Source organism: Eretmochelys imbricata, chromosome 6 (genome assembly GCF_965152235.1).
Source record: "Eretmochelys imbricata isolate rEreImb1 chromosome 6, rEreImb1.hap1, whole genome shotgun sequence".
Classification (NCBI taxonomy): domain Eukaryota; kingdom Metazoa; phylum Chordata; order Testudines; family Cheloniidae; genus Eretmochelys; species Eretmochelys imbricata.
Window position 1 is genome coordinate 10,399,206 of NC_135577.1, and position 15,579 is coordinate 10,414,784.

Here is a 15,579-nt window from a genome sequence, read left to right on the forward strand (position 1 = left end):
ATCTGGGATAAAAAACAACCCATACTACTGGGCTGGGCTGACAAGTGCTTCTTCTGTAGCCAAGAGGGAGTGTTCTTATGAAGTGTCTCACTATGAGCCAGTGGTGCTCAATGTAGTGGCCTACAACCCCAGTAATGGCCACAAGCCAACCTATGCTGGGCTCATATACCCTAGAAAGCAACATGAATTCACCCTCTACAGTAGCAGATACAAGCAAAGGGTAGGCCCAGTGCTTAGGGCACTACCCTAGGACTTAGAGACCCCAGTTCAATTCCCTTATCTGCCACAGCCTCCTCATGTGATCTTAGGCAAGTCCCTTAGTCCATTCCTCAGTTCTCTCACCTGTACAATGGGGATAAACAGTATTGCCCTACCTCACAGAGGTGCGTGAGGATAAAATACTGTAGCATCTGAGCTTCTCAGTCAAATGTAATTAGGAGTCAGAATATTGGATAAACCCCTTCCATAGTCCTACCAGAGGACCAGCCCCACACTGGTTTGCCTTACTCTGGCACATGGCTCCAGCCTGTTCTGAAGGAGCAACTCCACTTTCCCCAGATTCACACTTTAAAAACTTTATTTATATAAAAAATCATTTTGTTTTAAAAGCATTACAAGAGAGCGCGCAGGAATCAGACAAAGAACAGGTTCCCGGCACCCCAGAACAAGGGGTACAGAAGAGAGCAAAATAGTTAGTTATTGGTTCCCCACTGCAGGCGCTAAAGCAGTCTGTGGGGGAAAGGAGGAGTTTTTGGTTCATCTGGAATTAAAAAAGGAATTAGTGTTTTACATACATAAGAGTTAGACCCCAGAAAGACAGCTTGGATTTGTACTTCAGTCTCTTCCAAGGGAAAGAGGCTGGAAGCGACAGAGGTGGGGTTAGAGAGGCACAGAGATCTCCCAGCCCAGACCTTCCCCCTTGTGTAGTGCATGCACAGTGGGGGGGCAAAATGAGAATCCCATTTGAGCATGCAAGACTAGAGCAATCCAGGTCCAGTTTGTGGCCTTAAGGGGAGGTTTCCAGTTGCACTGTATGCAGAAGAGGGGCTAGGAATGTCTTCCATGGGGAGGCAAAGACACCCCCATCATCAGAGCACCCATGGTTTCCTCTTCCACCTGGCTGAATGGTGTGAGAAGGCCAAGACCACTTGGTGTTCCCACTTAAGTCCATGAAGCTTCCCAGTCACAGGTTGACAATGCTCTCCCTTCCCCACCTCACTCCAATGAGGATTTAGGTAGGACAGAGAAGCCCTTATTTATCCCCACAACCCAAACATTCCTGGGAATCCAGCTACCCCTTGTGTCAAGGGGAGGTATCAACACAGTAAGACTAGAGCCCCAAGTGGGGAGGAGAGCAGAAGCTAGTCTATGCCAGAGATCCCCAACCCCTTGAATCCAAAACACACTCCTCCTCTACCAGGCAAGAGAGCCTACGAGTTGGAAGAAACTGTTTCACAGTGGCAAAGAAAGGCACATGTCGAGAGACCGACAGACACTGCTGCATTCACCCAAGGTGTATGGGATGGGGATAGTAGTTACAAGTCAGTTTTTGCTTCCTATCACCCCCTCCTCCCGGTATACCCTAAGCCATGGCACTCTCAGACTTAAGACAGTTAACGAAACAGTGCACCTCCTAAAAAACTTGACATCCTCTTCCCATCTGAGAGCCAGCCCTGCCCTTGCTACATACCAGGATCTTCTCCCTCACATCCCTCGCCACTTTCTTCCAAGCTGGCTCCTCTCTCAAATACCTGCCCCGAACAACCCATCCGGATGAACGCTCACCCAGGCCCCACTAGAGAGTGGGAAGCAAAGTGTTCCAATCCCCACCCTTCCACATCCATTTACACACCTCTCCTCCCCCATATAAGAGGCGATAGGCCAACTAAACAGAACTCAGCTCAGGACAGACTTTCCCCCAAACAATTATCTGGCATCCAAATGCAATCAATCATGAGACAGGAGTATTGTGATTTCCCCCTCCCCACAATTGCCAGTCCCTACCCCTCCCATCACCACTGCCTGGAATGTTCCCGTATTCCCAGCATCCTTTGTTGCAAAGTGATCACACACAAAAATATATTCTATAGGCTAAGAGGAGGCAGTGAGCTTTAACCCCTGCCTCCACGAGCAGAGCTGATGTCTCTTAAAGGAAAAGCAGACCCAGTACAACAGGGCTCCACTGAGATCCACCTTGCGCCGAGAGTGCAGCAGGAGATTGTGGCGTCAGGGGAAGAGTTCCTTGAAGAGCCTGCCTTAGTCGCTCCAGTGAGATCCATCGGAAGTATTTGGTCTGCAGGAGTTGCTCTTGGAAGGAAAGATAAAAGGCGTCCAAGGATCGAGGGGCAGCCGTCTACAGAAGGGAGTGGAGGGCCCCATCCGGATGTCCCCCACCCCCAGGCAGAATCATTTGGCTGGGTAGTTGGCACAAAGAGTCCAGCAAAAGTAAGGTAAAAATCAGTCCATTCCACCACAAAGAGTTGTATATAACATACTATAAGCCCACACTGAGCGGAGGCAGGGAGGAGACTAGATCTTCTGCTGTGGAGAGAGAGAGAGAGAGAGAGAAATGAGAACTGGTTAGCACCAGGGGGGAGGAGTTGTCATCAAGCAGGAGCACAATGCACACCAAGCAAAACAAATCAAGGTAGATTATGGTCACAGATCAGCAAGCGATTGGGATCTGGAATAGAGTATGATTTGACTGGCCAAGCACCACCAGATTGCCCAAGAAGGTTATCCTCCAGCTTCCTGGTGTACATGAGCAGGAGACTCAAAAGTCTGGGACATACCATAGGGGGATAAGCCAACAAGTCGTCATCCTCCTCATGCAGGGATTCCTGCCCTTCATCCTCCTGCAGACACATATTGTTAGTGGGGTGTGGGGAAGGATGCAAGACAAAGGAAGGGGAAAAGAGAGGCTGAGCTTGATGGGTTGAGAGGGAAGACGGGGACTGTCCAGGCAGCAGATAGGGCAGAGCAGAAAAGCAGAGTCACCTGACAAAGCCTGGATCCTCTCCTTGGCTCCTTCCAACACAGAGGCCAACAAGTATCCTTCTTCCAGTTTGCCTGTCCTAGTGACCTAGGTCCAGAGCCCTTCCCTCCCCACCTGCCCCAGGTTTCCAGGATTCAGTAGAGCAGAAGTAGCAGGGGACTAAAGAGACTCGAGAGGGGTAGCAGGTCATACCATCAGTGGTGCTCCCTTCAGCGGCTCCACATCACCCAGGTCTCCAGACCGGTCTAGGGTCCTGTTGTGGTCTCTCTCGTCCAGCGTGGAGTAGTTGTTGTCTGGATTAGAAGGACACATGGCAAGTGAGACAGACCCCTCCAACCAGGAACTGGGAGCTTAGGCCGCAAGAAGCTGGTAGTGCCAGTCAAGAGTTATTTATAGTGACTTTCCTGACCCTTTACATATTTCCTCCCTCTCCAATGTTGGCTCTGATCTAAGCAGCAGGACATGTTCTAGGCAGATCCCCACATACTCTAGTCTGCGTGTCTGTGCCGTAAGCCAGCTGCCCATTTCTTACCTGGTCCCATGTTGCTCATCTGGATCTCCTCTCGGGAGGATTTCTTATCTAGAGAAAGAGGATGGGAGTTTCAGACTCCAGACCTCAAGGGTACTCACCCAGCCAGGCAAACTCTCAGGCAGCAGATAAGCTGGTTCATTGTTTGGGCTCACTCAGGTAAGCAAGAATTACCTAAACCTGCAGTGAAGTCAGATGGCTCACAAACTCAATGCAAGATGCTGTACGGCCTTTATAAACACCAGCTACATTCTCAGTCTAACCCATGGACTGTTAAGTTTGGAGCATAGACGCTGTCAGAGGTGCTGAGCAAACAGCTCCCAGTGAAACCACCAAGAGTGAGGTGCAGAGGCAGCTCTTAGAACATGGAGCCCACTAACTGCACTGGACAACAGTCTGGGTTTTGCAGAAAGAGCAACTGAAGCAATCTGAACGTAGGGGGTCAGTAGGTATGACTGGACTTGTGAGGGCTGCATGGCTGTCTACAGGGAGTGGCGTGACATACCTGCTTTTTGGTTCCTGTCAATGAGGGGCAAGGTGCTGTCATCAAACGAGTTACCTCCCTGGCTCCGAGAGGCATTGTTTAGATTCACCTGAAACAGGAGGGGGGCCTGTAACATCCATGACCCACACATCCCAGTTTCTAGATCACACAGAAATAGGTCCCTTAGCCTGCCACACCAAGATACCCAGGCCTCTACAGCTGGAGCTCAGCAATGGCAGAATCCAGACTGATCCAAGTGTGCTGCCCTCTAGTGTCTGAAGAGAGGTCAAGCCCATTCCAGGGAAGGCTAGGAACCGCTGACACGAGAGGTTCAATATGCAGTGGAAGACACGATTTGGCCTGGTGAATAAGCTTCTTTGCATTTTGACTCTTCTGCAAGGGTGCCATCTAGGAACTTGCATATGTATGTGGGATCCAGTATCTGAGCACCTCAGATACTGATCTCATGCTAATCATGAAGCCCCACAGAAAGGCAGGAAATGCCCATCCCCATCTGTCAAATGGGAATCTGACAGGGATTCAAGCCAGAATTCTAAGATCTGTTCCTAGAGAAGTAGCCAGATTGTCTGGAGTTCTCAGCACCCAACAGTATCTATTCAAAACAAGCTGAGAATTCTCCACTGAGAATGGGAGCTGCTGGCTTCCGAGTATCTGGCCCCACGTGACTTGCCCAAGGTCACACAGGGGGAGCTGGGAACCAAACCCAGACGTCCAGAGTCCCAGGCCAGCACCTTAGCCACAGGATGACCTTCCTCCCCAGGATTTCATATAAACACAGCTGGGATTTTAGCCCACCATGAGGCAGCAGGGCTACTGGCCAGCTTGTGTCAGAAGGCTGGCCATTGCTCTTCAGCAAACAGGGAAGGAGTCTAAACATGAAGCATTATTAGAAACATGCTAGAAGGTCCAGTGGAGTTCCCCTCCCCAAATACAAACCTTTTCTCTCCTCTGAAAGCCAATGACCCCACACCAACAACCTCCCAGTCACCTCAGGTACCTGGAAGTCAGATTTCTTCCATCCTTCCTTCTCCAGTGGCTTCCGCAGTTCCTTATACCCCCAGATTGTCTGCAAGACTAGGGCAGCAGCTCGGACTTCCCTCTCTGATCTGTTCCTGGAAAGAGCAAGACATGAATGTGAAGATGCAGTACGGGGTAATATCCAGCCCCCTCTGAGTCATGCATGGAAAGACAGAGGGTGGGGAAAAAGGGGGCAGGAAGTCTCAGGCAAGATTCCAGCATACCCTTCCCCTGGGACACACCTACCCAGATTTGTTGATCAGCACCAGCTTCTCGATGCCCTGAGTCTCACGCAATTTTTTTGCGGCCTCCAGGTTGTCCACAATGACCTCATTGATAGTGTTGAGGATCGACACCACTGTGTCCTCAGACAGGTTCTTGGCTGGGGTCTGCTGCCCGCCTGGCAGGTTCTTCACTAGGTTGGGGATGGCATGTTTACCTGGAGCAGGTGGGAGAATTAACAACTGGATCAGAAGGCATGAGGAACACTAAGCAGCCAGATGAATTGGGGGAAGCCATGCAGGAGGGAAGATGAGTCAAGAGGATCATCATGGATGGACAGAAGTGTTTGGCCATGCTTAGTTCTGATGCCTTTCCCCCTCTCTCCACAAAGCCTACTGGAGGCATTCTGGAAGATAGCACAGCACCCATGTTAGACATGATTGGGGTCAGACGAATGGAACAGAAGTCAGCAGTTCCCAGAGGAATGAGGGGCATCACAGTACCCTTGAGGTGGCAAGGGCAGCAAGCAAGAACCATGACAACTCCTGGCTGATGCAGAGAAAAGACATGCCCTCTTGGTTGAGTGGAGTGTAACGGGGCGGGGGAAGCAGCTACAGAGCAGACATTGCCTTCACAGCTCTTACCTATCAGTTCTTTGTTGCGGGAATCCACTGCCAGGTTACGCAAGGCTCCAGATGCTGCTTTCACCACCCGCTCACTGTCATGGGTCAGGAGGTCGGCGACAGCAGAAAGCCCCTTCTCCTGGCGCAGCGCTGAACGGATATACCGGCCATACTGCAGGAGGATGAGAGCAGGGTGCCATGGGGTTACAAGGGAAGGCAGGTAATGGGTCCTCACTGACAGCATTGTGCCTTCCCCCCACTTCCATAACTAGGGCTGGCACCCAGCCCCATACATGAATTGAGGGGGGGGGGTTCAGTGGAAGCAAGGAGGGTCCTGCCCAGGACGACTACAGGAATCATCCCACTCCAGCAGGCTGGTATTGAACAGCTAACACTACATGCTACCAAGGTGGGCAATGCCCCCTAACAGCCTAATCAATGCAATACTACAGCAGAACGGAAGTGGGAAGGTTTCCCTGACCCCAGCTAGTGAACAGTTTCTGGCAGGTCTGTGCACCTCAGGCAGTCCATGGGAGTATTTGAACTAGGAAGCTGCGGTCATTCAGGGAATGAATGAGGTACTCAAATAATGGCTGAATCACCACAGTAGAGAGACTTGGGTAACCTTGTCTGGAAACTAGCAGTACATGAGTCCCTTAGATTAAACAGCACAGGAGAGACCTGGTTCTGCTTTGATGGACTTAAATAGCGCAAATTAACCATGTGTTCAGCCACAACACAGGAACCATCTTTAAAAAAGGGAAGAAGGAGGATCCTGGGAACTACAGGCCAGTCAGCCTCACCTCAGTCCCCGGAAAAATCATGGAGCAGGTCCTCAAAGAATCAATCCTGATGCACTTGCATGAGAGGAAAGTGATCAGGAACAGCCAGCATGGATTCACCAAGGGAAGGTCATGCCTGACTAATCTAATAGCCTTTCATGATGAGATTACTGGTTCTGTGGATGAAGGGAAAGCAGTGGATGTATTGTTTCTTGACTTTAGCAAAGCTTTTGACACGGTCTCCCACAGTATTCTTGTCAGCAAGTTAAGGAAGTATGGGCTGGATGAATGCACTATAAGGTGGGTAGAAAGCTGGCTAGATTGTCGGGCTCAACGGGTAGTGATCAATGGCTCCATGTCTAGTTGGCAGCCGGTGTCAAGTGGAGTGCCCCAAGGGTCGGTCCTGGGGCCGGTTTTGTTCAATATCTTCATAAATGATCTGGAGGATGGTGTGGATTGCACTCTCAGCAAATTTGCGGATGATACTAAACTGGGAGGAGTGGTAGATACGCTGGAGGGGAGGGATAGGATACAGAAGGACCTAGACAAATTGGAGGATTGGGCCAAAAGAAATCTGATGAGGTTCAATAAGGATAAGTGCAGGGTCCTGCACTTAGGATGGAAGAATCCAATGCACCGCTACAGACTAGGGACCGAATGGCTAGGCAGCAGTTCTGCGGAAAAGGACCTAGGGGTGACAGTGGACGAGAAGCTGGATATGAGTCAGCAGTGTGCCCTTGTTGCCAAGAAGGCCAATGGCATTTTGGGATGTATAAGTAGGGGCATAGCGAGCAGATCGAGGGACGTGATCGTTCCCCTCTATTCGACATTGGTGAGGCCTCATCTGGAGTACTGTGTCCAGTTTTGGGCCCCACACTACAAGAAGGATGTGGATAAATTGGAGAGAGTCCAGCGAAGGGCAACAAAAATGATTAGGGGTCTAGAACACATGACTTATGAGGAGAGGCTGAGGGAGCTGGGATTGTTTAGTCTGCAGAAGAGAAGAATGAGGGGGGATTTGATAGCTGCTTTCAACTACCTGAAAGGGGGTTCCAAAGAGGATGGCTCTAGACTGTTCTCAATGGTAGCAGATGACAGAACGAGGAGTAATGGTCTCAAGTTGCAGTGGGGGAGGTTTAGATTGGATATTAGGAAAAACTTTTTCACTAAGAGGGTGGTGAAACACTGGAATGCGTTACCTAGGGAGGTGGTAGAATCTCCTTCCTTAGAGGTTAAGGTCAGGCTTGACAAAGCCCTGGCTGGGATGATTTAACTGGGAATTGGTCCTGCTTCGAGCAGGGGGTTGGACTAGATGACCTTCAGGGGTCCCTTCCAACCCTGATATTCTATGATTCTATGAACCAGAGCTGTGCTGCAAGTACCACTAAGACAGAAGGTTAAGTGGTCATACATCAGAGCATGAGCCATGGACTTACTGCCCAGGGTCAGGAAGAAACTGCATATGGGACCAGTCATTAACAGTTGTCCATTATGGCACGTCTCACACCTTCATCTGACAGCTGGCCTGACCACATCAGAGACAGGATACACTGCTGGAGAGACCATTGCCTGACATTTGCAGGAGCATGGGTAGAGGTCTCAACCAACTCAGGAGTCCATTGTGCTAGAAGTGGCAAGGGACAGTTCCCATCCCAGAGAGTTTGAACCAAAAATACAATTCACTATGCAGTTATGGGCAACTCAACCATTGACTAAAGAAGTTGCATTTAATGCAGGGTCAGTCTGAAAAAGGAAAGCAGAGGTTCCCCAAGAAGCTAGGCCCCATAATAAGCATGTTATTCAGACAGCTTGCACAGCACATGCAAGACGCCGCTTCAAAGGCACAGACGACAACTAGTTTAGCTGGACTTCGGCATCTGACTCACAGCTGTGGGACTCAAGACACTAAGCACCCCTTTGTAGGGCACAGAAGTAGTTGTGGATGCTCCACTTTAGGTCTAGGTCTGTGCGTCCCTGCGCTGCAGACTGGAGATTTTAGGCAGCAGTGTGCGGTTGGGGCATGCGCACACAGCAGCTGTCTCAGTGTCCCTGGCACCTCTTGTAGCGTGCGCACAACCCGAGCCCCTCCGTTCCTTCACCACCGCGGAGTCAGACAGCAAAACCTCCAAAGCAGAGTGGGGGAGGGCGAGTAGTGGAGCACCCATGAGGGGACACATCTTGAAGAACCATCGTTACTGCACAAGGTGAGTGACTACTTTGAGTAGTGTCCCTGTGGGTGCTCCACTTTAGCTGTCTGTAGAATACTGCCCCCCTGTGGATGGTAGGGGCTTCGGCGCGTCCGTCCGTCTCTCTCTCTCTCTCACACACCATTAAAGGGACATTGTTTAGGAAGGCTATTGATGTAGCCATAGCACATTTCTAGTGGTAGATCGTCTGCTGTTTAGTAATCTCTGTTTCACTCTTTCTGAACAGTCTAGTTCTCCATTTTGAAACCATGTAGGAGCCATGCTTTGAGGTGGAACTTCTCCAGATGGGGATGGAGTGTTTGGCCCTTGTTCTGTGACAGAAGATCCACCCACAAGGAAAGGGTGTGTGGAGCACACACTGCCAGGTGTGAAAGGTAGGGGAACCAAGTCTGTCTGAGCCAGGTGGGGACAATCAGAATGGTGTGCACTCTGTCGGTCCATATCTTGTGAATCAGTCGTGAGATTAAAGGTATCGGCAGGAATGCATACAGGAGTGATGTGTTCCACAATATAATAAAGGCATCCTTGTCAATTAATATAGAATATACATGTGATGTTGTCCGTTAGTATGCAAATTGATTTGTTCTGTATTATTGGCAGGAAGTGATGACATGCATTGCGTACTGCTCTGAGCTCTAAGAGGTTGATGTGAAGTTGAGTTTCCATCACCAACCACTTGCCCTATATGATGTGGTGGTCCAAATGAGCGCCCCAACCCATCAGGGACGCGTCTGTCGTGATAGTGAGCGATGGAGGGTCCTGTTGAAAGGGGATGCCCATACGAACATTTTCTGGTTTCATCCACCAGTGTAAAGATGTGAGGGCCTTTGGAGGCAATGTGATTCTTTTGCTTAGGCTGTTTGCACTGGGCATATACACAGCGCTCAGCCAGCCCTGAAGACAGCGCATGTGGAATCTTCTGTACTTTACAATGAAGGTCATGCCCGTCATATGTCCCAGGAGCTGAAGGCAAGCCCTCACAGAGGTTTATGGATTCATGGTGATAGTCGAAATGAGTGTGTTCATTGTCATGAACCTGTGGTTTGATAGTATTGCCTTGGTTTGTACAGAGTCGAGGTAGGCGCCTATGAACTCCAGGCGTTGTGTCGGGGTTAGAGTTGGTTTCTTTGAATTTATCTGAAACCCTAGCTTATGGAACAGCTCTATGGTTATTTGTACCATGTGTGTCGCCTCCTCCCGGGTCGTATGTTTCAATAGGCAGTCGTCCAAGTACGGGAAGATCAGCACCCCTCTGGGTTGTAAGTGTGCAGCTATTACCGAGAGAGCTTTTTTAAAAAAAAAAAAACACAACTTGAGGGGCAGTGGAGAGGCCAAAGGGCAGGACTCAGTATTGGTTGGATCCTACTGTGAACCTCAAGAATTGTCTGTGGGCCGGATGTATGGCGATATGAAAATATGCACCTTGAAGGTTGAGGGCTGAAAACCAGTTCCTCCTCCCCATCTAGTGCTGGTATGATTATGGCTAATGTAACCATTTTGAACTGTGGCTGCGGACAAATTTGTTTACCTTCCGGAGATCTAAGATGGGTCTCCATCCACCGCTTTTCTTTTTGGTGAGGAAGTAGTTTGAGTAGAAATCCTTCCCTTCGTATTGATTTGGAACTCGTTCCACAGCACCCAGATCCAGGAGGTGGTCCACCTCCTGTTGTAGGAGGTGCTCGTGAGAGGGGGTCTTTGAAGAGGGATGGGGAAAGGGGAAGAGTGGGTGGTATGGAGAGGAAGGGGATAGCATAACCAGATCTTATGATTTCCAGTACCCACTGGTCCTTTGTTTTTGCTGCCCAAGTGTGGTAAAATGTGCATAAGTGTCTGATAGTGCTATAATCTGGGGGAGGTCATTCAGACCCTTGACCTAGACTTCAAAATTGAGGCTTGGTTGTGGATGGTTGAGAAGACTAGGCCTGATGTTGCAGGGCTCTACGTCTTTGAGGATGTTGTTTATTCCGATTATGGTCAAAATGCCGCTGTTGTTGGGGGTGGAAAGATGTGTCTTGTTCTTTGATATGGTGTGAAACGACATCATTTGTTAGGCAGGGTGTATGTACCTACGGTACGTAATGTGGCCTGAGAGTGCTTCATAGTATGTAAGACCTCATCTGTTTTAGACTAAAAGCTTTTCACGGTCAAAAGGAAGGTCTTCACCTTTAGCTGTAGTTCTTTCGGGATTCCCGACGCCTGCAACCAGGATGCTCTGTGCATCACCATTCCTGTGGCAGTTGTTCATGCGGCTGTGTCTGCCACATCCATTGAGGCCTGTAGAGCTGTGCGGGCTATTATCTGTCCTTCGGTCATGATGGCCTTGAGCTGGGGATGTTTTTCTTCAGGAAGATCCTCTAAGAATTCCTGCAGTTTGCCATAATTAAAGAAGTCATAATTTGCCAAGAGGGCAGAATAGTTCACCACCCTGAATTGGAGTGGGGCTGAGGAGTATATTTTACAACCAAAGAGGTCTCTATGTTCCTTGTTCTGTGTAGAATGGAACTGGGGTTGCTTGTTGCTTGCTGCTGTGATTGACAGCTTCCACCACTAGGGAGTTGGGCTGTGTACCATTCTCTGGCTCGGAGATTGCACTGTGTCAAATAGGAGCAATTGCGGTGCTGAGGAGTCAGTTATGTCCCTCTGGTGTAAAAATAGCACCGGTTCTGCTGTGGCCAGTGACACGTTGGTATTGCGGTCAGCTTTCGTGGAGGTAGTTGGTGCTGTTGAAGGTCGATCTGTCAGTGCCTACAAATGAGTCAGTGCTGGTAGCAGCAGCATGGGAGTCAGAGGAGCTTTCGGCACCAGCTTCTGCACCAGGGTAGTCAGTGCTATGGAGGAGACTTGGTGCCTCTATTCCGAGCTGGTGCATCAGACTTGGCAGAGGTCCGCGAGGGGACAGTGCTGGAGGTGCCTGGGGTGTCATAGGAGCTCTCTTTGGATGAGCTCGGCACTGAGGGCAAGGACCTCACTGGGGAACTCCTCTTTAAGTAAGTGTCCTGTTTCAGGAGGTCAAATCTCACTTCCTTGACATTTTGGAAGGCTGAGTATTGCCCTTGTCAGAAGTTTTGCTGGTCTGTGACTGAGTTGTTGGTGTCTATGATGGAAAAGTCCCTGCAGCCATCTCAGGAATCATTTTAATGCAGAGATCTTTGTCTTGCCATGCCCTCGCTTTTAGACTTGTACAGTGAATACATTTCTGGGGGATACGAGTTTCCCCCGGGCAGCAGACAGAAGATGCGTGGCTGTCAGAGACGGGCACTGCCTTGGGGCAGGAGTCGCATCTCTGAAAACCAGGTGAGCCAGGCATATTGTGTCCTATGCTTTTTCCCTGCAACTGGGTCAGGAAATGTGAAGAAAAATGTAGAAATCGGTTAAACAAAAAACTATTTCTACTGCTAATCTAAGAAACTAAAACTAAAGAGAAAGAAAAAGAAAAAGAAAAATTCCACCCCTCCCCGCAAATAACTGCCTAAGTCAAGTCTAATCAAACTAAGCTAGAACTATGATGTAAATGATTTTTTTCCTAAAGATTTTTGAAGAGGCAGCACTGCCATTGAGCTCCGTCTGCAGCAGAGGATGATAGAGAAGGAACGGAGGGGGTCAGTTTGCATGCACGCTACAAGAGGCGCCAATGACACCGCGAGACAGCTGCTGCGCATGCCCCGAACGAGCACTGCTACCTAAAATCTCTGATTTCCAGCGCAGGGACGCACCAACACCTAAAGCGGAGCACCCACAGGGACATACTTGAAGAAGAAATAAGAGCTCCTGATTGGTCTTCCCTGCAACATCACCCTCTGTCATTTCTCCTGTCTCTCTCCTCTTACAGCAGGATCTGCTCAGCACTCCTGCATGAGGCTTAACCTCAGAGACAACCCACCACCAGCTTGTGCAACCAGTTATATTGCACACTAATACAGAGTCGATGCCCAGGGCACAGATGGCTGAAGATGTTGGCATTTATACTGAAGGAGTGCCCACGCATGGCTCTGGAGGGAGGGGTATGTGCTAGAATTAGAATTAGTATCTCTCCACGAGATTACCCGTGTCTTTGACTTCGGGTTGGTCCAAGTAATGAGTCTGGGAGTGGGACATGGCTCCTACAGCAGCTTTGATGTCACGGTAATGCTGGAAATCAGTTACACCAATGCCCAGGGGACCAAGACAGACCACCCCCCTCACCCCGCGCAGCGGAAATCTATTGCAGAAGGGGAAGCTCCAGCAGCAGCGCCCACCCCTGGTCCCCAGCAGCCTGGGGGCAGCCCCCAGAGCCCCTCCCCCCACCTGACAAGCCCCCACATCCCCCACCCATGCCTCGTCCTGGGCAGAAGCTTTGGGGTGCCAAGGGAAACCCCAGTGCTCCCCACCCCCTGCACTGCCCACCCATGCCCTGTCCCAGAAAGAAGCCTTGGGGCAGCAGGGGAAGCCTGATCGCCCTACATACCCCCACACCATCCCTGGCAGAAGCGCAGGGGTGGCAGGGGGAAGCCCCAGCACCTGGACACCCCCTGCAGCCCTGGAGGAGCTCTCTCACCACTGCAGCCCTAGGGCCAAGACACAAGGATAGAGCTTCTTGGGGCTGCAGTCAGGGGTGGATCCTGGGTGGAACAGGGGTTGGCCCCAGTAAGGGGCAGAAAGAAGGGCTCACTTGTTCTGGCCCAGGAACCCAGGAAACCTTAATCTGCCTCTGGGTGCCTGGACCCCCTATGCCAGTACTGGATGGGTGATCCCTCCTTTCTGATGTGCCCCAGCCCCACGGCTTCATTCTCTCCTCATTTTTAAGATCAGGTTCCCAGTCTGTCTCTCCTTGGAAGTGACTCACCGTCCAGCGACCAGCACACAGGTTCTGGATGGCTCCTGCTGAGGCCTCTAGGATGGCAGGGGTCTTGCTCTCCTTCAGCAAGGAGATATATATCCGGACTACTTCTGGTTGGAAGAGGAGTTCATACCCTAGAAAGTGAGACAGGGAGTAACAGGTAGGGCTTATCCGAGAGGTTCATTAAGTAGCAGAGTAAGCAATGGCCTATCCAGTAGGTTAGACAATTGACACAAGGTGCATTTTTGCTTCTCCCCTTCCCAAGTGACTAGAAGTATAAGAACTAGATCAAAACAATTTAGTTTTTAAAACATTGCCCCATAGCACTGGAAACCCGGATAGCACAGCACTGTGGCCAGCACTCCTGCACTAGCCCAGACAGTTACTTCAGTCAATGAAGCAGCAGAGCACTCAGACAGGTGCTAGAATAATTTTTAAAATCTAAGGTGTTACTAAGAAAGGGTAAGGTTTAGCTATTTGATGCGGCATGCCCCTTTGTGCCATTCCTCTTACACCAGGCCAGATTTAGGGGAGGTAATGGTCACAGCAGCCAACCACAGCAGTGTCCAAAAGCTTGATACAGGGAGAAGAGGGAGGACTCAAGCCTCATCACCAGTAGATACTCTTGGCACCTACAGAACTAGTTCAAGCAACTGTAATGTTTACAGAAGCCTTTCCCGCCAACACATGAGCACAGCAGGAACACTTCAACAGTGTTCACAGCCACAACTGCACAGAACAGGTCTTCAAACCAGATCAGCTGGAAGTGCTGGGGTTGCAGTGACATCCAGGTGACATTAGGCAGAGGGGTTTGGTCTCCGGTCCTGCGAAGTGCTTTACTGAAAAAGACTAGTCTACATACTGATTAGGGTGAAAAGTCTCATGAGCACCTGTTCCTTTGTTTGGACTAGGGCCGGTAAAGTTTCATTTGAAATTTTCATTTTTAAAACCCAAGATTCTGCAAGAGTTTTCTGAATTTTCTCATTTTGTCAAAAATTGAGTTTTTAGGTTTATTTCTTCTCCACGCCTCATTTTCCAGTGGAGAAACAGAGAGAGAGAGAGCCAAAAATCACAGATGTTTGAAGAGAGCCCTTTGAATTTCAAACCCTGTACCTTTCCCAACCAGTTCTAGTTCTGAACGCCTGCAGCTCCTGGAGTTTAACACTCACTCTTTGTTTTACCAAACGGTGTAATATGCACAGTCTCGTCCTGGTTTCAAAAGAATCCAGGACATTTGCCAATACCACTGCTGCACTTGTTCTGCACAGCAGGAAAGTTAAAGTCAACAGTAGCTACTAGACACTTGCCATGACAATGGTATACCTGTTATTGCCCTTACCTTGGTCATGTGTAGCTCCAGTCACCCATGGTGCTTATCTGCTCTCCCCCCACACACCCCAAATCACTGTAGTATCTGAGTACCTCATAATCTTTAATGTATTTATACTCAACACCCCTTGGGAGGCAGGGTAGTGTTGTTATCCCTGTACAGATTGGGGACTGAGGCTAAGTTATTTTCCCAAGGTCACAGTATGGCATAGCAAGAAATTGACCCCAAGTCCTAGGCTAGTGCCCTGACCACTGCACCATCCTCCTCCTTATAAGCCAAGCAGGAGTGGCTCTTCCCAAAACTCCTGTGTGTCATGGATTTATTACACTAGGCAGCATTTATTTTCATGTAATTTAGTTGTCTGTATCTCCACCCCTTCTAAAACCGGTCTTTGTTTAACTGGCTTCTATTTAATGGAGTTTGAGATAATATCACCAGGAGCTGGGGGAGGAGAAGGGTAGAGCAAATGCACTGGGGAGTATACCTTTTGCAGGGCTTGTTCTTTTGGGAAAGTCCACTGTATCGGCACCAGGCTCTTCTAGAGGCTTTTTGC

General features: G+C 49.7%; 1 protein-coding gene across 3 annotated transcripts in view; it reads right to left on the minus strand.

The window, feature by feature from the left end:
- Positions 1–614: 614 nt before the first annotated feature.
- Positions 615–15,579, minus strand: part of CTNND1 (catenin delta 1) — a 60,309-nt gene continuing 45,344 nt past the window's right edge. For 2 of the 3 annotated variants that reach the window (XM_077820776.1, XM_077820777.1), the window contains 9 exons: positions 15,511–15,579; positions 13,703–13,830; positions 5,913–6,063; positions 5,293–5,485; positions 5,027–5,141; positions 4,030–4,117; positions 3,528–3,575; positions 3,188–3,288; positions 615–2,541 (listed from right to left, as the gene is read on the minus strand). In XM_077820776.1, coding sequence (XP_077676902.1) covers positions 2,530–2,541; positions 3,188–3,288; positions 3,528–3,575; positions 4,030–4,117; positions 5,027–5,141; positions 5,293–5,485; positions 5,913–6,063; positions 13,703–13,830; positions 15,511–15,579 — 905 coding nt within the window. In that variant the 3' untranslated portion in view covers positions 615–2,529. The remainder of the gene's footprint in view (positions 2,542–3,187; positions 3,289–3,527; positions 3,576–4,029; positions 4,118–5,026; positions 5,142–5,292; positions 5,486–5,912; positions 6,064–13,702; positions 13,831–15,510) is intronic. The other variant, XM_077820779.1, reaches the window with a different exon arrangement.